Below are 23,699 nucleotides of genomic sequence, written 5' to 3'. Positions count from 1 at the left end.
ATAGTGGGACATGTCCAGCAGGCCAGGCTTTACAAATAGGAAGAGAAAAACTGAGCCAAAATCGCAGATGGATGACCAGCAGAAGTGGCTAGATCTGATGCATACAGAAAGAAAGAATGAGTTATTGAAAATAAGGGGTTAGTAATTCTCTGTTTTTGCCATTTCTTCTTGTTTCTAGTTTTTCTCAATATGCTGATTCTTGCCAGGGACAGTTCCAGGGGACAGTTCCAGAGGACAGTGGCAGATCTTTAGTACATTGTTTGCCTTCCCATTTATCGTGATTGACTATTGCTTTTTAGTTGCAGAAAGAATGAGAACCAGGCTTAAGTCTGCCCGCAACAGATATCCATGCAGGTGTTTCATGCTACCTACCTACCTACCAACCAACCAACCAACAAACAAATCAGGAGCAGGATTCCTGATTAATTTCTCTCTCAACAATAACTTGCATTGATGAGCAAGGGCAGTAACATGAACTGGACCATCCTAGGTGGGTTAATCACAGTCCAGGCTTTGAATTCATGGTTTGAATCCATGGTCCATAACTTGTGTCGTATAGTCTTAGGCAGTCTCTTGGGATTGAGGTTGACTTGCTTCCACTTCCATTTTGTGTGTTCTGAGCTGATTGATATGGACAACATGGGATCCACAGCAGCAAACGATCTGCTGGAGGAACTCAGTGGGTCGAGCAGCATCTGTGGGAGGAAAGAAATTGTTGACATTTCGGGTTGAAACCCTGCATCAGGACTGAGGGTGGAGAGGCGAAATGGCCAGCATAGAGAGGAGAAGGGAAGTGGCAAGAAAGGATTCAGGAGCGATTGATGGACTGAGGAGATCCACAGACCCTTCCTCAGATGTGACAGGAGTAGCCTGAATGAATGAATGTCAGGGTAGTTTGGGAGGTGGTGTGATTGTTCTGCTATTTACTCAGGGCTTCTCTGTGTTCCTATGCATGGCCTCATGGCTCTCAATACCATTCTGAATACTCCTCCTGCACTTTGAGCAGTCATAGGTCAGGGATTCCAAAGAGACAATAGGAATGTTGCATTTTTTTCAGGGGGCTTTGAGCACATCCTTGAATTTTTTTTTTGTCTGGTGATCTCTTCCCATAACGAAGCTCAGAATAGAGTCTGTCTTTTGAGAGTCCAATGTCAGGCAAATGAACGGTGTGCCCTGTTCCACAGACCTGACTAAATATAAATATTGCCTCAATGCTGAGGATGTTAGCCTGGGAGAAGACACTGATGTTTTCTCATTTATCCTTCCTGGGAATTTGGAGGACTTTGCAGAAGTATCCATGGTGGTATCGATCTCCTACCTTGAGGTGCTTGCTATACAGGCAGTCCTTGGGTTACATATGGGTTCTGTTCCAAAGAATTGTCTATTAGACGATTTCTCCATAAATCAGAAAAGTCTGTTTTCTATAGCTATCCATATTGTATCGCTGTACTTACACTTGCCCTAATTCCATTTCATTGACTATTCACCCTAACGCTACCCATAATTAAACTAATAGAATATATACTGTATTCAGTTATTAATAAATACCACAAAACATGTTGATATTATTACCTTGAAAATGATTAAAAGTGTATGGGAGAATTTGTTCAAAGTCAGATTTCCGTTGGCCAGGTTATCTGTAACCTGGGGAGCAGGGATCACTATTGCCCAGTAGACCATAAGTTTTGTGCTAGGTTTAAGATCTTAATCTTCTAGCACCCTTGAGGAATGGATATGCAGGCTGATAATGGAAAGATGTAAAAGCAACAGGTTAGTTGTAGTTTGGGATTCCCTTAGTGCCAGAGGCTTAGATGGGGTAGAGTTTGTTAGGTGCAGCCAGGAGGGTCTCTGATTGTATATTGTCCACCGGGGAAGGGACCAAATTAGACCTTGTATTGGGAAGTAAGCCTGGAAAGGTGATCAGAGTTTTAGTGGGACAGCATTTTGGGAACAATGATCATAACTACTTAAGTTATAAGGTATCCATAAGGATAAGACTGGTCTTGGGGGAAAGTGCTAATTTAGGAAAATGCTAATTGCAACAGTATTAGGCAGGAGCTGGTGAGACTAGATTGGGAGTAACTGTTATTGGCTTAAGTTCCCTATCTGACGTGAGAGTTGTTTAAAAGCCAGCTGGTCAGAATTCAGGACCTGTATTCAATTCTTGTGAAGAAGAAAGACAAGGATAGCAAGGTTTGGGAAACTTGGATGGCAAGCGATATTATAAGTTTAGTCAAAGAGGAAAAGAAGCATATGTAAGGCTTAGGAAACTGAAATCAGACAGGGCCATTGGGGAATGTAAAGGAAGCAGGAAAGAACTTAAGCAGGGAATTAGGAGGGCTGAAAGGAGCCATGAAAATGTCCTTGGCGAGTGGGATTAAAGAGAATTCCAAGGCATTTTGTACATACATTAAAACAGCAGGGCCAGTAGGGAGAGGATTGGACCACTCAAGAACAAAGGAGGGAATTTATGCTTAGAGCCTGAGGAAGTGGGCGAGATACTAAATTAAGACACGAGACCGCAGATGCTGGGATCTGGAGCAACGCACAAAGGAGCTGGAGGAAATCAGCAGATCAGACAGCATCTATGGAGGGAGGTGGGCAGTTGACATTTCGGGTTGAGACCCTTCATCAGGACTGGAAAGAAAGAGGGGAGGTAGCCAGTATAAAAAGTTGGGGGGAAGGGGTGGAACAAGAGCTGGCAGGTGAGGGAGGGAGGAGAGTGGGAATGATGTAAGAAGCTGGAGGCGATAGGAGGAAGTGACAAATGGCTGAAGAAGATTATTCTGATAGAAGGGGACAGTGGAACATGGAATAAAGGGAAGGATGTTGGGAGGGGAACCAGTGGGAGGAATGTGTGGGTGATAGACAGATGGAGAGGGGAGGGGAAATAAATAGGATGATGGGGGCCAGTAGGATCAGGAGAAAAAAAAGTAGGTGTGGGGGAGGGCAGAGAAGAGCAGTTACCAGAAGTTAGAGAATTTGATGTTCATACTGTCAGGTTGGAGACTACCAAGGTGTAATATTAGGTGTTGTTCTTTGATGTTCATACTGTCAGGTTGGAGACTACCAAGGTGTAATATTAGGTGTTGTTCCTCTAATCTGCATCTAGACTTGACCCGGCAGTGGAGGAGATACTAAATGAGTACTTTGCATTGGTATTCACCAAGGAGAAGGACATGGAGGATGGCGAGATCAAGGGAAGGGTATGCTGATATTCTAGGGCACGTTGATAAGAAGGAGGAGGTGTTGTTCCTCTTGAAGAACATTAAAGTGGATAAGTCCCCAGGGCCTAATCGGATCTATCCCAGGTGATTGAGAGGGGCAACAGAGAAAATTGTTAGGGCCTCGAGAGAGATCTCGTTATCCTCTTTAGTCAGTCGAGGTGCCAGAGGACTGGAGAATAGCCAATGTTGTTCCTTTGTTTAAGAAAGGCAATAGAGACAAACCAGCAAATTATAGACTAGTGAACTTTACATCACTTGTAGAGAATATATTGGAGAAGATTCTTAGGGATAGGATCTACTTACATTTGGAATTGCATAGACTTATTAGTTTTGGTCAGCATGGCTTTGGGTGGGGAGATCATCTCTTACAAACAATTGAGTATTTGAGGTGATGAAGGTGATTGATGAAGGTAGGGCAGTGGATGTTTTATACATGGACTTCAGTAAGGCATTCGACAAGGTTCTTCGTGGTACGCTGATCCAGAATATTAAGGCACAAGGGATCCATGAAGACTTGGTAGATTGGATTCAAAATTAGCTTGACCATAGAAAAAAGGGTAGTGGTGAGGGATGTTATTCTGAATGGAGGTCTGTGACCAGTGGTGTTCTGCAAAGATCAGTGCTGGGACCTCTGTTGTTTGTGATATATATAAATGATTTGGGCGAAAATATAGGTGGGCAGAATATAGGTGGACAAAAATCGGCAGAGTTGTAGATAGTGAAGAAGGTTGTCAAAGGATTCAGGAGGATATGGACTGGTTGGAAATGTAGGTAGAGAAATGGCATATGGAATTTAATCTGGACAAGTGTGAGGTGTTGTACTTTGGGAAGTCAAATGTAAGAGGAAAGTGTACAGTAAATGGCAGAGAGGGATTTTGGGATGCAAGTGCATAGCTCCCTGAACATGGCAACAGAAGTAGATAAGGTGGTAAAGAAGGTATATGGCATACTTGTCTTTATTGGTCACGATATTGAGTATAAAAGTTGGGAAGTCATGCTGCAGCTGTATAAAGCTTTGGTTAGGCCACATTTGGAGAATTGTGTGCAGTTCTGGTCATCGCATTACAGGAAGGATGTGGAGGCTTTGGAGAGGGCGCAGAAGAGGTTCACCAGGATGTTGTCTGGATGAGAGTGTATTATCTAAAAGGAAAGACTGGACAAGTTTGAATTGCTTTCTCTGGAGTGTCGGAGGATGAGGGGGTGACCTGATAGAAGTGTAGAAAATTATTAGAGCCTTAAAAAGGGATACATAGGGTCTTATTCACAGAGTGGAAGTGTCAAAAACTAGAGGGCATAGCTTTAAGGTGAGAAAGGGAGAGTTTAAAGGAGATTTGCAAGGTAAGATTTTTTATACAGAATGTGGTAGATGCCTGGAATGTGTTGCCGGGGAAGGCGATGGAAGTAGATAGGATAGCAGTGGTTAAGAGCCATTTAGACAGACATATGAATCGGCAGGAAATGGATGGATATAAACCATATGCAGGCAGATGGGATTAGTTTAAATTAGCATCATAGTTGGCACAGACATTGTGGGCTGAAAGGCCTGTTCCTGTGCTGTACTTTTCTATGTTCTAATGTATTGTTCCATTAAACTAGAGTGGGCATGCATACTGGCACGCTATTCTTCAGGTGGTTACCTGTCTGAGAGCAAAGCTTGTTTGGTTTATTAATCATGACTCTCAAGCCCAGGTAGTAATCGTTGCTGAAAATGTGATCTTGTGTGAGTGAATAGTTCTGTCACTTAATATTAAAGACAAGTGCTTATCTTGTAAGAAATGTTGTTTGACGTAAATACTCCAGCAGTTCCAACTAATGTCTTGTAACTCATTCTGCATTGATGTGGACTTTAATTTCATTGAATTTAAAAAGGAAGTGATGTGTGTTAATTGCAAGCCCTGCTACTGTAGTTCATTGAAATTTTTATTGGAATTCCACTTTAAAGTTATTGCTTCCAAGATGTAGCTCACTAGATCAATATTATAGTTTCTTTCCACCATTATTAAGTTTTATCTTCTTCAAAATAGAGATGCTGCAAATATATATGCAAAAACAATGTTGTGCTGCTAGAAATTTGAAATAAGAATAGAAAATGCTGGAAATAGTGAGCATGTCAGGTGACCCTGGTATAGGCAGTATGTTTTGTTTTTAATACTACAAATAAATAGTGAATGGAAAACTCTACATTTATCATTCTGTAAGGTGTTGATTTTCCTCTCTGTTTGATACTGTGATCTATCTTGGTGAGCTGCCTGCAGTAACTTGGAACATTCTATTTCCTGCAGCAAGGAGGACTATAATATTTAAGCACAGCATATTATTCTGCTGCTGAGTCAAATCTATGTCTTAACTCTTTTAATTGCTGTAATAAGCACACACTTAAGCCAAGTGTTTTGCATTATAAAAAGCTGCTGAATGTAAGTCCTTGATGCCTTGCAAAGGTCAGGAAAAAAATAAGCCGGAAGTTTGCTTCAAAGTTGTGTGCTTCCTTTGTCTCGCTCATCCTCCTCTGCTCATCTTTTTTCTTTCCTTCTTGTCAACCCAGCCCCAGCTGCCCCTCCCTGCCCATCACACCCCAGCTTCCACTTTGTCCTTGCAACTTAGAGTTCAAATAAAGTATATCTTTCACTGATTGTCAGTGGTGTCTCTCTAATATGTATAAATTCCACGGAACACCTCCACCACCCCCAACTCTTCTCTCCCTATTCGCCCCCCACCGTCTCATTTCACCCTGTGCCTCCCCTTGCCCCTGCTTGCCTCCTCGTTCCTCCATCCATCCCTCCCCAATCACGCTCCCTTCCCCAATCACTCCTCCCTCTTCTGATCACTCTCCCTCCCCAGCATCTTCTCTCCATAATACATCTTCCCCTCAACATTTCAATTGCCCCCCACCCTGTGCCCCTCTCACGTTCTCTTGCCCCTTCCCTCATGCCTTACCTCTCTCCTTCACCTCCCTGACCCTCTTGCTCCACCCCTCTCACTGCTTCTTTTTCTGCCCTCTCGCTTCATCCCATACCCTGCATTCCCTGCTTCCTGCTTTTCCCAGCTCACCCACCCCCTCATGCCCCTGTCTCATCTCCTTGCTCCCATCCCACTGCCCTGTTCTCTACTCCAGCACCCTTTAGCTTCCTTCCTTTCCCCACACTACTTTACTGTTTGGATACACTTAATTCCCTTTCTTGTATGTTTTCTCAATATTTTAAATGGTTACATAGGTATTTTGTGTTAAATGTTGATATTAAATGAAGCTGAACATTAGGAGATGTGAAGTAAATCTTGTGGATAACAATTGCATGCCTTCTACATGATTTTAATAAACCTGCATACATAATATAAATGAAACATCATGGCTGACACTGAGATATGATTCATTGCTTGTCATTTATGTCGCTGACTCCTGTCTTGTGATGTCAAGCCTTGGTACATATGTTAGGCTGCTACTTTACCAGGCATTGAATCTGTTTAAGTGGATCAATAGTTTAAGGTTGTATATCTGACTTCTGAAGTTTTTTTTCAACTTGAAGGAAAATGTTTTTGAACTGTTGACAAATTACCATTTTCTGATGTTATAGAAAAACTAATAAGTTACACCATTGGGCAATTGCAAATCATACATGTTTTAATTTAGTTATTATAATGTTGAGTATATCAATTTTTAAGCAAGCCCAATTGCATTGAAATTGCTTGGGTTAAAATAGCACCTCAGTTGTCACAAAGACGTAAATACTGTAAATATTGATACATGTAAAAATATGATTGGGCCTCTATCTGTTTTATAATAATAAAATCAAAACCACTTTAATGATCCTGAAGTAGCAACGTTCCTTGAGGAAGTCCTTTCAATGTGCTATTTTTGTGTGGAGTGCTTTCCTTGTACCAAGTATTGCGACTTCACCTAGAAAAGAATAGTGTGGGACAGCATAGATACCACTTAATCATTCTGATTTTCTGCATTAAATTTGAGTTAGTGTACACAGTCAATCTGTGGCAAAGAGCAGAGAGTAAGCATGTGTCTTGCTTAATGTGGGTGTTCAAGACAAAAGTATCAAGTGAATATAAAAAGTCTGGCCTTCTAAATTCAGGATAGTGAAAGGGAGAGATTGATGTGGTGAACTTCATCCCAATTTGTGGACTGGGACATAAAGTAAACCTTCAGTTATTGGAACAGAATATCTGTGTGTTGGTAATGTGGTAAGAATAAAACGCACAATGCTGTGAAGATTCATCATGATTTTCTGGACTTTGCATTATAATGAAGATGTTTTGAAGCTAAAAATGTTGTCTTTGTTTAGAATTTACACCTTTTTTGAAGTGTTATTGATAAAATTCAAATACCTATAAATTCATCTTTTGTTGGAAATGCTGAATGTACTATAGCTGGAATGTGATGCACTCAGCTTCTGAAATCAAGTTCTATTGATGTACTGGCCACAGAAAATTTTCTGGGCATTTGTTTTAGATGAAGTAGTATCCTTATAACAAGAAGTTGTAATGCCAACGCAGTAGGTTTTTTCCCCAAATTTTGGTTCCTTTTAATTATTGAGTAAACACAGCTGCTTGATTTAAGTAGCACTGAAAATTTTTCCAACTGGCCACATTTCTGAGCAGGAGGTGGCACCATCTGCACTCAATTCACTGAACCTGTTTTACGTATCTGTTCTAAAACAAGAAGAAATCCTAGTTCATAGATTTAGTTCCCATGGATAAAAAATCCCAATCCAGTCACTTCTGAGAGTCAATCTTTTACATTTTTAGTTATTCTTGACTTCTTTACAGTCCTAATCTTAATGCAGGGAAGGTGGAGTCTTCCATCACATTAATTGTTTTGGATGCAAATAGCCACACATGCTTTACACAGTAGTGTTGATACATTGTAGAAATTACTTTCTCATCTCATGACTGTTATATGGTTTTATTGCTCTACAAGTTTCACAGAGATACAGACATGGAAAACATACGTAAGTGTATTTTGCAGTCTACATTTCATAAATTATAGGAAAAATCACAGTAGAAATGTGCTTTCCTTAAAGTGCAATTTGCTGGAAGGAGTGATGGTGATTAATTACAAACTGCATTCAGCATTAAATAAAAATACATTTTCACATTTTGCTCTGTTTAGCAAGAATTCTCTTTGTATTAATAAAGCAAAAAATAAATGAATGCACAATTTAATAGATTTTAATATGTTAAGAGTTATAAAGAGCAGTTATTGATAGCTTCTTCAAATCGTCTTTAGACCTTACATATAATGTTCTTGTCTTCTCACAGTCTTTTCTCCATCAGTAAAGTCTTGTGCTTTTCAATGTTTAATGCAAATTCACAGCAAAGCCTATATTTCAAATTCAGCATTTTGCTGGGTGTGTGTGTTTGGAGACCCCAAGCTGACAACACCACATGTTGCAATGTGCTGCTTCCGTTAGTTATTAAGGACTTTGTACATAATCATAGATCGGGAAGTGGTTGATTTGCAGCACTGTTATTTCTCTACTTGACAATATGCAGAACAGTGATGGTCTTTTTGTTGGTGTGCTGGCTACAACATTCCATCTGGAAAAATAAATTGACATATACTTATGTTTATTTTCACAGCTTGAAGCAGAATTGAGTGCTCTTCAGAGCCAGCTTGCTTTAACTGACAAGAGTATCACCAATGATGAGGGGAATGTGCTGAGGTAGGAGAACAGGACGGCATCCATAATAGAAAAGGAAGATGATCTTTCTAATTACAGTTTGGTTTGTTGTTGTAAAGATAGTCGCTGTTTGATAGCCAGCTGTGACTTTTAACAAAGATGTGGAAATATATATGGATATTATGTAACATCATGATAACTTGCCATTTTCCCACTTCACTTTCTACCCCACCCAGTTCTTCTGATCCTTTCTGTTTTCAAATTGATAGATTGTTTGTCCAATGTCTCCTATCGGATGAGCGGAAATCTTCTCCAAGTAAATACTGGAAAGACCAAAGCCATTGTCGTTAATCCTTATTGCGGACTCTATTCACTAGCCACTGACTCAACACGTCTCATGGCAAAGGTCTGAAACTAAACAAGTCTATTCACAACCTTGGGGTAACATCTGACCTTTAGATGACCTTTGGAGCACCTATCTCCATACCATCAAATAAGAAAGCATGTTCCCAAATATGCAGCATTGCATGACCAGCCTTGACTTGGCTCATTTGCTGATAAAACCCTCCTTTGTACGTATATTTATTACTTTTTGACTTGAAAATTCCAAACCACTCCAACCATTGTCCCTCATTTTACCCTCTATAAGGCTGTGTTTTTCTAAGCCTCAACTTTGTGTGCACCCATTGTCCCTGTGCCTGCTAACATGCATTGATTCCTGATTAAGCAGCACATGGATTCTAAAATCCTCATCCTTGTCTACAAACTCCCCCCCACCCCCACAGAGTAATTTTCCCAATATCTCCTCCATCACTGCAACCCTTGAATATATCAAATTTCCCTATCTGACAACTTAATCATGCCCCAAATTTAATCTCTCCTTCATTCGTTCCCAAGACCCCAAGTTCTGGAATTTCTTCCCTAAATCCTCTGTCTTTCTAACTCCTTTTAGTTTTTCCTTAAAATCTACATCTTTAACTGATTATCTGCTGCAATATCTTCTTGATGATGCACCATGTCAAATTGGCAGCAGATGCTGCGGCAGATACAACTTCTGGCCTTGAAGGGGCACACTGGTTAAATGTTGTCACACCTTAGCTGAATAATACATGGTCATTACATCTCAAGGAGACTTGGGTCCATGCACGCTTGAATGTTATGGGAATCAAGGGAAAGTGCATGAAGACGGAGAGTAGCCTTAATTTTATTGAAGGGCTAAATGGACTGTCCCTGCTTGTATTTTTTGATGTACATAGATTTGTATGTAAAATGTCCTGGGCAAATGCAGAAAGTAATAAAAAGAACAATATGACAGGAATTGGCAAAAGTAGAGTGGGAATCTATACTTGTAGGCAAGTCTACAGGCGACCAGTGGAGTCATTCAAAAATGAAATAGTGAAAGTTCAGTGCCATTAGGGTTCCTATTAATGTTCCCATTAGGGTGAAAGCTAAGATCAATAAGTTCCAGGAATCCTGGATGTCAAAGGATATTGAGGGTTGGATAAAGAAAAAGGTAGTTTTCAAAATGAACTGAATGAAAGGGAAGGCCTATAACAGTATAGAAAGTGGAGGGAGTACTTTTAAAAAAAAGTAATGAGGAGGGAGAAGAGTGAGCATGAAAGGTAAGATTGAGGAAAATCCTTAAGCATTTTATGAGTATATTAAGGGGAAGCTGATAACAAAGGAAAGAAGTGGGCCCATTGGTGACCAAAGTGGCAATCTGTGTTAGAGGACATAGTTGAGGTATAAAATGAATACTTCCCATCTATTTTCACTAAGGAACAGGACATTGTTGTTGGGGAATTCTGGAACAAATTACCATTGAAAAGGGATAAGATAATAGAAAAGATATCTTTATTGGTCACGTACATCGAAACACACGGTGAAATGCATCTTTTGCATAGAGCGTTCTGGGGGCAGCCTGCTAGTGTCGCCACGCTTCCGGCGGCATCATAGCATGCCCACAACTTCCTAACCTGTACATCTTTGGAATGTGGGAGGAAACCCAAGCACCCAGAGGAAACCCAGGCAGACATGGGAAGAACGTATAAACTCCTTACAGGCAGTGGCCGGAATTGAACCTGGGTTGCTGGTGCTAACCGCTACACCACCGTGCCTGAGGAGGTATTAGATATCTTAGCGGGTTTAATCCCTAGGGCCTGCTGAGATATATCTCAGGCTATTATGAGAAGCATAGGAGGAGATTGCTGAGGCTCTAACAGAGGTTTTCACATTCATTCTGGCCACAGAAGAGGTGCCAAATGATTGGAGGAAGGCAAATGTGGTAGTTTTATTTAAGAAGTGCAGCAAGGATAAGCCAGGTAATTAGAGAAAGTGACTTGAGGGAAACTATTGGAAAAAATTCTGTGAGACAAGATTAATCTGCATATAGAAAGATGAGGATTAATCAGGCAAAGGGGTGATTCTATCTGACTAATTTAAATTTTTGAGGATCTAATTAAATATGTCAATGAGGGCAGCGAGGTTGATGTAGCCCATATGGACTTCATTAAGGCCTTTGAGTAAGACCCAATGGGAGATTAGTCCAAAAGGTAAAAACCCAGGGGATCCAAGGCAATTTGGCAAATTGGATTCAATATTAGTTTGGTAATAGATGACAGAGGGTGATGGTTGATGACTGTTTTTGCAACTTGAAGCCTGTGACCAATTAGTAGACCACAGGGATCAATGTTTGGGACCCTTGCTCTTTGTCATATACATTACTGAACTGGATGTGAATGCAAGAGGTACGATTAGTAAGTTTACAGGTGACACAAAAATTTGTGGCATTGAGAGTGAGGAGGATGGTCTTTAGAACAATATCAGGTCAATGGTTATGGAACAATATTGATGAGTTGGTAAGATGGGCAGAGAAATGGCACATTGAATTTAATCCTCAATAGATGTGAGTTGATGCATTTTGGGAGGACTAATAAGGCTAGGAGATACACAATGAATGGTAAGATCCCATGAAATACTGAGGAAAAGAAGGGCCTTGGTGTACGTCTCCAAGTATTCCAGAAGGTAGTAGCACAAATAGAGATGGCAAACATCAGGGTGTAGAATATAAGAATAGGGAAGTTATGGTAGAACTATATAAAACATTAGGCCATACTTGGAGTTGTGTCTAGATCTGATCACTACACTATAGGAAGGATGCAATTACACTGATGAAGTTACAGAGAAGATTTACCAGGATGTTGCCTAGGATGGAGCATTTCAGTTTTGAAGAAAGAATGGATATGCTGGGTTTGTCTTCCTTGCAGCAGAGGAGGCTGAGGGGAGAACTGGATAGATGTGTACAAAATTACGAGTAAGCAAGCAACTTTTCCCCATGGCAGAGGTGCCTAAGACCAGAGGGCATAAGTTTAAGGCGTGGAGTAAGAGGTTTACAGGGAATCTGAGGAATTTTTCACCCAGAGCATGACTGGAATCTGGAACACACTATCTGAGTGAATGGTGGTGGCAGTGACTCTCTCAACATTTAATAAGCATCAAGATGAGCATTTGAATTGCTAATGTGTGAAAGGCTACGGACTAAGTGCTGATAAATGGAATTAGTACAGATAGGTGCTTGACATTTGGCATGGACATGGTGGGCTAAAAGGCCTGCTTGTGTGCTGTATGGCTTTTTAACAATCTAAAATAGGATTTCTTGATTAGAACTTCGTGGATGTATAAAGAGGAAGAGAGTATCTAAAGTAAGTGTGGGACCCCAAGGGTGGTAATGAAGAATTGATGATGGAAGAAGGGAACAAGGCTGAGTACTGGAAAATGGGATGAGATATAGATAGATACTTGCCGGCCAGTGCTACCTTATGGAATGCTGGCCATTATAAGATAAGATATTTATTTATTAGTCACATGTACATCGAAACACTGAAATGTGTCTTTTTGCATGACTGAGAATGTGCTGGGGACAGCCCGCAAGTGTCGCCACTCCTCTGCGACAGCATAGTGTGCCCACAACTCTTAACCTGTATGTATTTTGGAATGTGAGGGGAAACCAGAGCACCTGGAGGATGATTTACCTATTAAGTAAATAGTTTATTGAGTTATAGGCTGTGTCCCAGGCTCATGGATTGTATGTACAGGGTGGGATCTTGTTTTCAGGAAAGGGGAGTCCCGCTGAGGCCTTTAAGATTGTGGAAGTGTTTTATAGAATCGCTGAATTTTTCAGACATAAGGAGTCCATTTAGCCATTGTGTCCATGTCAAAAAAATAAAGTATTCCCTCTTTCCACCCCTTGGCATTCAGTCCATTGCTTCAGGTGACAGAACTTCAAATGCTCATCCAAGTGTTGAGGGTTTGTGCCTGCACTAGCAATTCAGTCAGACTTCAAGATCCTCACCCTTCTTGGTGAAAAACATTACCTCACTCTTCTCCAAATCTTCTTCCACTTACTTTAAACCTATGTCCCTTAGTTTATTGACTTCTTGGGGAGAAAAAAAGTTTGCCCTGTTTATCCTTTGAAGGTCTTACATAATTTTGTGCATCTCAATTAAATCTCCTCTCAGCCTCCTTTGTTTCAGCCCTGTCAACATTGTTTTGAATCTTGTCTGCACCCTTCCAGAGTTCTCTAGCTGTGGCTTAACTAATATCTTATGGTGAAATATCAATGGGATGTTCAGGAGGAACCTTTTTAACCAGAGAATGGTTAAAATGTGGAACTTGCCACTACAAAAAGTAGTTAGGATGAATAACAGATGTGTTTATGGGAAAGTCAGATAAAACACAAGGGTGGGAGTAAAAGAAAGTTATTCTGATGGGGGTACGTGATGATGGGTTGGAGGAGGCTCAATTGGAGGTTGAGAAAAAAAACATGGAGCAATTTCTGTGCTGTAATTGACGCAAAGTACAAGCCAGTCAGTGGGCTTTACTGTAAGTATTATACTTAGCAGATACTTCTGTAACCGAGGATTGCCTGAATTATGTTCAAGTGTTAGGTACTAGGTGCTGAAGTTGAACAAATAATTATTCAGGTAACTAAAGTATAATCTTATTAACCTCTAACTGCTGATAGTTCTATTACATCCTTGTTATATTCTTGTCAAAGAATTAGTCCCAATCTTAGGCATAGCAAGATTTAAAAATATTCAGTATTTTATGGAAAGAGATAATAATGAACTGATTGCAGTTTTGCACTGGAGTAACATGGCATGGTTAATAAATGGCAGGTAGAATAATTAGGTAGAATAAGCTGAGACCATGAAAGATATAGATTGGATGGGAGCAAGTTGTAAACAAGGCTAAAAAACAGGAGTGAGAGTAGTGAATCAGAACTTAACTGCAATTTCTTGGTGTTGACTGTATCAGATCTTGTAATGTCCAATTTTAAAATTCTCCAAAAGTTTGAATTTTTCTTTTCTAATTCCTCAAATTCACTTTTCCTTTTGAAACTTTGAGAGCTGATCATGCACTTCCTGTATGATAACTGACATGCATGTCCTTTCCTATAATATTTTCCAGATCTTTGTAGTACATTCTTATTAAGTTGAGCTGTGATAGTCAGTGAAACTGAGTTCTTTCCACATTTTGTGCAATCAGATTTGGGTGCAATTTATTCGTACCCTCCTTCAGATTATGTCTAGCTCAATTTTGATAAATGCCTCACATTGCAAAGCAAAAATTGTGGATCTCTTTCTTGTACGTGAAATCTAACAGTTTCAGTTACTGGATAGTGTTTATCTGACTTTTCAGGTGTACTCAACTATAATAATTTTCATTTCTTTACTGGGAATCTTCTGATTGTTCTCCTTCAATGTTTCTGCCTTAAGTAATGCTATAAATTGATTTTGTTCTGGTAAAGTGTCAATTTTTCCTGATGGTACAAATAGAAATGAATGTGTGTAATCCAGAGCCATTGCAGAGAAATGTTTTCAAAGTGACCAAGTTTTGGAATTAAACATTCCAGATCCTTGTCTTTTGGGAAGAGATTGTCAAAATAGAAAAGAAAGTGGGTTAGCCCTGATGTAAATAATAGGAGGGAGGACAAATAGCATCTCAGAAACTCAAGTAGAGTTTGGGTGGAGCCAAGAAACTACAAGGGGCAGAGACATTAGTCAGAGTTGTATATAGGCCCAAAATAGTACAGATATTGCATACAACAGGAAATTAGAGGAGCATGTAAAGGTGCAGTACAGTAAGTACAGGGGACTTTATATGCAAACTGGGAAAGCCAAATTAGCAGTAATAATGTGGAGGGCAAATTTATGGAGTGCAGTGGAGTGGATCAAAATGAAGGAACAGGGTATGTTAGATCTAATGTTGTGTCAAAAACTGATAACTTGATAGTTAATGGGCTTTGGGGAACAGCGATGATATGATAGGACTTGATATAAATATTGAAAGTGATTTACTTTGACCTGAAAACAAAATCATAAATCTAAATAAAGCAAAGGGCAAAGGCGTGAAGCATGAGTTGCCATGTTACATCGGGAAACTATATTAGGAAGTATGGTGGTGAACAAGCAATGGCTAACATTGAAAGAATGCATGTATAGTTTACAATTAATATATATGCTCTTGAGGCAAAAAACAACAGGAAAGTTGGTCTATTGTGGGAGTAAAGAGAATTTAAAGGTCATATAAGATGAAGGTGTATAATGGTCACAGAAAAGCAATCATCCTGAGGATTGGGAAAATTTCAGAATTCAGCAAAGGAGGGCTAAGACATTGATAAAGAAAAAGGAATGCAGGATATGAAAGTGGACTGATGAACAAAAGCAGATTGAGATGCTTCTAAAGATATGTAAAAAGGAAAAGATCACTAAAAGTTAATGAGGATCACATATAGACTGAAGGGAGAAATTATATTGGAGAATAAGGAAGTGGCTGATATATTTTTTAAAAAGTATAGTTGTCTTCACAGAAGAAGACACAGAAAACATCCTGGAAATAATGGAAAGCTACAAGTCTAGAGTGAAAGAGGAATTCAGAGAAATCATTGGGACTGAAAAGAAATAAGTCCCCAGGACACGATGACCTGCACCATAGAGTTTTGAACAAAATGACTAATGAGATAGTGGATGCACTGGCTGTCATTTTTCAAAATTCTGGAAAAGTTCCCGCAAACTGGAAAGGGCAAATAGGTAGCTGTTTAAGGAAGAGAGAAAACAGGAAAATATTGACCAGTTAGCCTGACATCAGTAATGGAGAAGATATTAGAGTTTATTCTTGACAGAGGGGTAATGGGGTACTTAAAAATAATAAAAGGATTGGGCAGAGTCAGCATGGATTTATGAAAGGAAAATTATGTTTACAAATCTGTTGGAATTTTTGATGTTACAAGTAACAAAATAGACAAAGAGGAGGCAGCTGATGTGGTGTATTCGGACTTCAGGGAAATATTCAAAAAATGCCATACCAAAAATTATTAAACAGAATTAGAATGCATGGTAATATAGAGTGTGATTAAGGATTGGTTAATGGACAGAAAATGGAATCAGAATAAAAGGGTCATTTTCAGATTGGGAGGCTGTGATTAGTATGGTACTGCAGGGAATGGTGCTGGGGCCCTAGCTGTTCACAAACTATATCAGTAATTTGGCTAAGGAATCGTGTATAATGTATCAAAGTTTGCTGATGATACAAAGCTGGGCGGCAGTGTGGAGTATGAAGGGAATACAGAGAGGCTTCAGAGGGATACGGACAGATTAAGTGAATGGGCCAGAAAATAGCAGAAGGAATATAACATGTAAAAATGCGAGATATCACATTTGCAGAAAAAATAGCAAGGCAGAGCGGGTTTTAGGGTGTTGGTTTTAAGAGGTACCTGTATGTCCTTGTGCATGCTTCACAGAAAGTTATTGAGTACTTACAGGAAGCAATTAGGAAAATGTATGCTGGCCTTTATTGCAAAAGGATTTGAGTATGGACGTGTAGATTCATGCTCCAATTAGGTAGTGGCCTTAACAGACTGCTGGATATTGTGTACAGATCATATCTCCTTAACTAAGGAACATGTCATAGGTGAAGTGATGGGTGAAATGGTGCAGTGATTAGTTTTGTTTTCATACTTATGATCTCTCATGGAAAGTCACAGTTTCCCAGTACTCAATGCCATTGGGTGTGTGGAAGAAATTTTTCAAAATGTTAATAAGATTGGTTTTGTAGTTTTGTATTTGCTGAGGCAGAGTAGGTGTTGATGAGGACAATTATGTGGCATCAAAGTAGCAAGTAATGACAAGGCAGAGGCTCTCCTCTTGTCCTCTTTGTATATCTATGCAATTAACGAATATTTGTAAGATTGTGTGATCAAGGAGACTATTTTTAAACCTGGATACTCATCTAGTTTATTAATTTATCTGAACCAGGGCTAACTTTCAGTATCAGCATATCTTAAACATAGAAGCAGTCTTGAAAGCCCTGATTTAATTTTGTTTTCATCACTCTCACAGACAGGCACTTGTTTCAATTACTCTCACAGATCATAACTATCCTCCGCATAAAAAGTGTTTTCTCCCATTCCTGTTTTATCTTTTGCCCAAAATTAAAGCTTTTCCTCTCCTCCCACCCTCTTCTCTGCTCTCAACCATGTACTATGAAGCTACAGAGAGTAATGAATTCTGCCCAATACATCACGGGCACATCCCTACCCACCATTGGTGCTATCTCCAGGAGATACTACCTCAACAAAGCAACATGCATCATCAAAGAATCCCACCATCCAGGCCATGTCATCTTCTTGCAACTACCATCGGGCAGAAGGTACAGAAGCCTGAAGTCCCACACTACCAAGTTCAAGAACAGCTACTTCCCTTCAATCATTTGGTTCTTAACCAGCACAACATGACCAGCACAACCCTAATCACTACAGTTTAGCAACACTGTGATCGCTCTGCACTAAAATGGGCTTTTTTTTCTTCTTAATAAAAGTTTTCTTTCTATTCTTTCTTGTAAAAAAAAATGTGTTTAATTTGTTATTTTTTGTGTATGATGCCTGTGATGCTGCTGCAAGTAAGTTTTTCATTGCGCCTGTGCCTACATGTATATACTTGTGCATATGACAATAAAGTCAACTTTGACTTTGACCTTTAATGATCCACTGATAGGAACTCCTTTCCTCTGTTTACCCTATCTGAACCAGTCATGGTCTTGTATACTTTCCCAACCTTCTTTGTATGAGGAGAAGAATCCCAGCTTCCCTGGTCTAACTTTATACCTAAGATTTCTTATCCTTGGAACTATTTTAGTGAATCTTGTGGATGCAGTATGCGACTTAAATAGTGTTTTATATATCTACTACACTTCCCTGCTTTTGTACTTTATGCATCTATTTATTAAGTGTAGGATCCCATATGCTTTACCAATCACTTTCTTTCCACGTCCTGCCATCTTCAATGATACAGGCATGTATGTATCTGGGTCCCTCTGTTATTGCACTCCCTTAAGAACAGTGATGTAAAACCTATATTGTCTAATCTTACTTTTTCTGCCAAAGTGTATCACTTCATACTTGTCAGCATTAAATTTAATCTGTCATTTGTTTGCCAATTTTGGCAGCCCAGCTAGGTCTTTTTGCAGTATGTATCTGCCACTCAACCCAGGGGACCACCATTGTCGACCATTCTCCAGTATGAAAAGCAACCATTTACCACTATCTACTTCCTGCCATTGTCAATTTCTTGTCCATTGCTTCTACTGACACTTTTAAATCCTTGGGCTGTAGCTTTGCAAAACATTTTGTCCGTGTAACTTTATCATAATAATGAATGTAAATTGATTTGATTTGTGTGTTATTTATTGTGAGATTTTAGGATGCAATACTGAAATAATAGGTGGGAATTCTATAATGAAGATATTAAATAAATTGACTTTTAACTCTTTTAAAGAGTATGTAACTTTCCAAATACAAAAGAATATTTGTCACAAGAAAATTGTGCCTCACTTGGATGTCTTGCAGTGAGAAGTACTGCAGTAATTCAATTGAATGGTTGTGGTGATGTCTTTAAAAAGAATGAATCTCAAGTGTCTGTGAATGTCAGTAGAGCCCTGAGATTTAATTACTGCTTTATATTTGCTGCTAGGTATGTAGTTCTTTATCAGCTGTATTGAATAGCTCCTTTTCAAAAATGACATTTTATTTTTGACTTATTGTTGCATAGTTGGCATAATGAGTGACAATAAAGAAAATGTTTTGTGGGTTAAAGGAGAGATAATGAAGTAAGATTTGAAGATTTATGATATGGTATATGGTACTGTACTAATAGATTGTTCATACAGTGGAATATAATTGTATAAACTATTTTGTTTAATTGCATTAGGTAGCAATAAATGCTGAGATATGCTTGCATGAATTAACACATTGGTACCAAACACCTTTTTGATACCTTAACTGAGGCATTAATGCAATACCTTAAACGCCTAACAGCAGAAGTGGAGGTAGAGAAATTGAGGAAGGGAAGAAAAGAATTGGAGATAGACTATGCAAAATAAAAATTAGCAGCAAAACTGATGAGATTTTTCGGTTCCAGGCGAGAGCAGGAAGCCACCCCACTAAGGTCATCAGTACACTGTAAAATAAGTTGATGGATTGAAACTAAGAATATTCTGTGTAGTTCACTTTTCTGCAGAAGAAATTTTGGCTGAGGTTGTAGAGACAACTATTAAATCAGGCAAAAGCCATTTGACCCTGCTGGAGAGATGTTGGATGAAGAAGGTTTAGTCAACCTTTTCAGTGAAATTGTTGAGAATGACAAGGAGGGGTTGAATATCTTTGCCACGGACACTTCGGATGCCATTAGTGACTTTGATTAGAGGTGTTTTGATACTGTGGCAGGGCTGAAGCATGGAATTATTTGGAAGATGGACACATATTTGGGAAGCAGCAGGATGTGCAGGAAGCATGGTGGGCTGAAGGGCCTGTATTGTGTTGTATTGTTCTATGGTTGTTCTATGTTCTATGATGTGAAACAGAAGAGGAAATGGGATGAGTATGTAAGGGAAGAACAGTCAAGGGTTCAGTTTTGAGGAGAGGGTGGTAACGTATTTGAAGAAGAAGGATAATACTCAAGGGTGCAGAATAGTTAACAATATCAGTAACTTTAAGGGTTGGGAAGCAAAGCTAAACTGCTGACTCCTGAGCAGTGCTAGAATCATAGAGTAAGTCAGCCCAACATGCCCATACCAATCAAGATGTGCATCTGAGCTAGCCCCATTTACCTGCATTTGGCCCATACCCCTCTAAACCTTTTCTATCCATGTATCTGGCCATATGTCTTTTAAACATTGTTATTGTACATGCCTCAACCACTCTCTCTGGCAGCTGGTTCCATATACGTACCACCCTCTTTGTGAAGAAGTTGCTTCTCAGGTCCCTGTTAAATCTTTTCCTTTTCACTAGGGCTGAGGGAGCAGAAAGTGTTTTTCTCAGATATAATGATCTTGGAGATGACCTGATGGTCCCAATCTTCTTGACCCTATGAATACATTGGTGAGAGAGTAGGAAGGGGCAGTTGGGATTCTGCTGTACATTGATAGCCATGAGTGCCTTGTTGATAGAGGATGCCTAGTGAGGCACAGAGGGAAACTTTTAAGCTTACCAAGGCAGAAGCTAGCTTATAGTGGCAGCAGGAGAATAAGAAGATTGAGAAGTGTGAGGTAGGAATTTAAGAGGGCAGAGTACCCAAAAAGGGTGAACGAAGGGAGGTCTACTGACATGTCCTGCTTCCAAGAAGGAAAAGCCAAAGGAAGTCCTTTCTTTTAAAAAAGCATGGAAAAAGTGGTAGGATAAAGTTGCTGTAGGATAGAATCTGCACAGAATAGAATCCATTGTCCAGAGGCAGGGGTGGATGAAGTCCATATTCAGTTTTAAGGGTAGCATACTGGTGAATGCATATTGTATTGACATGGGACATAAAATCCAAAAGGATGATCTCTGGTTCTGGATTTTAATCACATTACTTTTGATAGCCATGCATTCCGCTGCCTTGGCCCTGTTGTCTAGAGTTTTCTCCCTAGACCTCTTTACCTCGTTCTTCCTTTATGATGCTCTTAAAACTAAACCTGACCAAGGTCCAAACCTTATATGAGGCTCGACATCAATTTTTGTGAGTTCTCCTGTGAGACGCCTTGAGATTTGGTACTATGTTACTGATTCCTAGAAATCTCTGGCATGTAGCCACTCCAAGTGGAGATGAAGCAGACAGGATGGTATTGTGAATCTTGCATCGGGAGCACATAGACACCCTGCCTAAGCAGTAGAAGTATTGCACTACCTCACAAAATACCTACCCTCCCATCCCATCAGCCACTTCCTCCCCACTTGTTGAAGTCTGTGGTTCCCACACTGGCCTCAACAGGCACCTCAGAACCCATATACCCTGAGTGGAAATCACCCACAATCCTGAGGGACTGCCGTTGGAAAGCTATGTGGAAATGTAAGCTGTTGTTGTTAACAACTTCCTATTCAATAATGAATATTTTTCTGCATAATCCTATACCTTTGTATGTCACATAACATTTGAAATTCTGCCTTGATTCAAAGCTAAAATATATATGAAGCCACTCATGATAAACTGTTGATAGAAGGAACCTCCTTAGAAGTTGACATGTCTTATGTTGCATTCACAAACACAGCATTATTCAGCCTCATGTCTGGATAGAGGACAATGATTCATTCATCTGAGGTTGCAGTTTAATTGCAACAAATTGCAACAGTCCTGTGTTTTTATTGGAAGCAGTTCTTGACTACAGGTCACTGCTGATGAATACTAATATTGCTGAGTTTGACAATCATTTTATTATTGAACATTCAACAATCATACATGCTATGAACCTCCTTTATTATTTATCTTGTTATATGGGTGAGGTTTCTTTTTCCACTCAAGTTAAATTTCTTGTGGGTACAGGTGGCAGCATAGGATTAGTTATGAAATCAACAGTTATAGTGCAGAAGAAGGTCTTAGTCCAGCTATTAGTAAGGATATTGAGGTGATGGAAATATATATTGTGATGTGAGCATTTTTAAAACTGTGCATAGTACCAAGCTTTCACAGACAGTTTAGGAATTCAAAAATTGTGAATTGATCACATTACAAGCTTCTAATGAACTATTTCTGAATTGCGGTCAGTTAGTACACTGGCATAAAGAAAATCTGCACTTAGTAATGGTCAGATCTATTGAGAAAAACGAAGACAGGTTAATAATGCACATACTTAAATGCAAAAATAGTGGTAATAAGGCTGCTGAGCTGCAGCCAGAAATAGCTGCATACATGTGTGTTGAAGTGGTGAAGCTTACAAATGATCAACAAAGGGCAGGATTGAGCATGGTGCTCCCAGATAAAAATTGTTCAGAAATGATGGGGTGACAGTACCGTTTAAGGAAGATATGCTGGTGAAAGAATGCCCTTGTCAGCTCAAGGATGGAATTCAGTTAGTTTGGGTAAAGAAGCAAGGTGGTGCTGCCTTCCCCCTGTGAGGGAGATGGTGGAGCAGATCTGTGGGGAATGGCAGATATTTGCAAGAACTGTAGACTGGTGATAATGGGGGAAGGGGGTGTGTGGACAGGGCATCTGTTATGCCAGTGTTGATTGAAGTAACAATTAGAGAAAATGGTGATGAAGGGGAGAAATTACTGTTATATGTTCGGGAAATGTTCCTTGATTTGGATGGTTTCAGTCCGAAGATGAGGCAATCCAGATTGGGGAGCAGTTACCATGATACTATTTTATCTAGATTGGTAATGGAGAAGGGCAAAGAGCAAGGAGATTGGCAGAGTAATGGCAGATTAAATTGAATCCTGAAAGAAATGATGCATTCTGGGGGATTAATAAGGTTAGGACATACGCAGTGAATGATGGGACTCAAAGGAACATTGAGCATCAGAGGGACCTTGGTGTACAAGTCCAAGGATCCCTGAAGGTGGCAGCACAGGTGAATAAGGCGGTGAAGAATGCATATGAAATACTTTGTTAGTTGGGGCACAGAACACGAAGGGAAATTAGGGTACAACTTTATAAAACATTGGTTAGGCCACAATCATGTCCTCTCTATGTAAAATAAAAATCTTAACCCTCAGATCCCCTTTAAAACCCTCACCTCTCGCCTTAAACCTATGCCCTCTTGTTTCTGATGCCCCTACCATGGGAAAAATGTTTTGACCATCTAAGCTATCAATGCCTCTCATTACCTTCTATCAGGTCACCCCTCAAGTCTCCCTCGCTCTTGGGGAAACCAGCCCAGCCTATCCAACCTCTCCCCATTGGAAATGTCCTCCAATCCAGGCAATTTCCTGATGAATCTCCTCTGCACTCTCTTCAGCTCAGTCACATCCTTCTTAGAGTGTAGTGACCAGAACTGCTCACAATACCAGTGTTTTGTAAAGTTGCAACATAATGTTCCAACTCTTTTATTCTTTGTATCGACACGTGTTGCCTCTTTCGGGGAACTATGAACTTGGATCCCATCAACATTCCTTAGTGCTCTACCATTTACTGTATGTGTCCTACGCTTATTTTGTTGCCCAAAATGCATCACCTCACACTTGACTGAATTAAATTTCATCTGCCAGTGCTCTGCCCAACTTCCCAGCTGATCTGTATCCTACTGTAGCCTTAGATAACCTTCCTTGCTATCCATAACGCCGCCAATTTTCATGTTTTCCAAAGATTTACTTGTCACATCTCCTACATTTACAACCAAGTGGTGGAGGCAGAGACTCTCACAACATTTAGGAAATAGCTGGATGAATACTTGAATCGCAAAGGCAAAAAAGGCTATGGACTAAGTACAGATAAATGGGATTAGTATAGATAAGTGTTTGATGGTTGGCATAGACACATTGGGCAAAGAGCCTGTTTCTCTGCTGTATGACTCTATGACTGTTTAAAATAATTAATTA

At 39.7% G+C, this 23,699-nt stretch overlaps 1 protein-coding gene across 4 annotated transcripts in view; it reads left to right on the top strand.

Annotated features, from left to right (window-relative positions):
• The window catches only part of mad1l1 (mitotic arrest deficient 1 like 1), an 826,601-nt gene that overhangs the window by 347,503 nt on the left and 455,399 nt on the right, over nt 1-23,699 (top strand). For all 4 annotated transcript variants that reach the window (XM_052022015.1, XM_052022017.1, XM_052022016.1 and 1 more), the window contains one exon: nt 8,814-8,896. In XM_052022015.1, coding sequence (XP_051877975.1) covers nt 8,814-8,896 — 83 coding nt within the window. The remainder of the gene's footprint in view (nt 1-8,813; nt 8,897-23,699) is intronic.

Source organism: Pristis pectinata, chromosome 8 (genome assembly GCF_009764475.1).
Source record: "Pristis pectinata isolate sPriPec2 chromosome 8, sPriPec2.1.pri, whole genome shotgun sequence".
In the NCBI taxonomy this organism is placed as follows: Eukaryota; Metazoa; Chordata; class Chondrichthyes; order Rhinopristiformes; family Pristidae; genus Pristis; species Pristis pectinata.
Note: the sequence above shows the minus strand (reverse complement) of the source record. Positions and strands in the feature narration are given on the sequence as shown.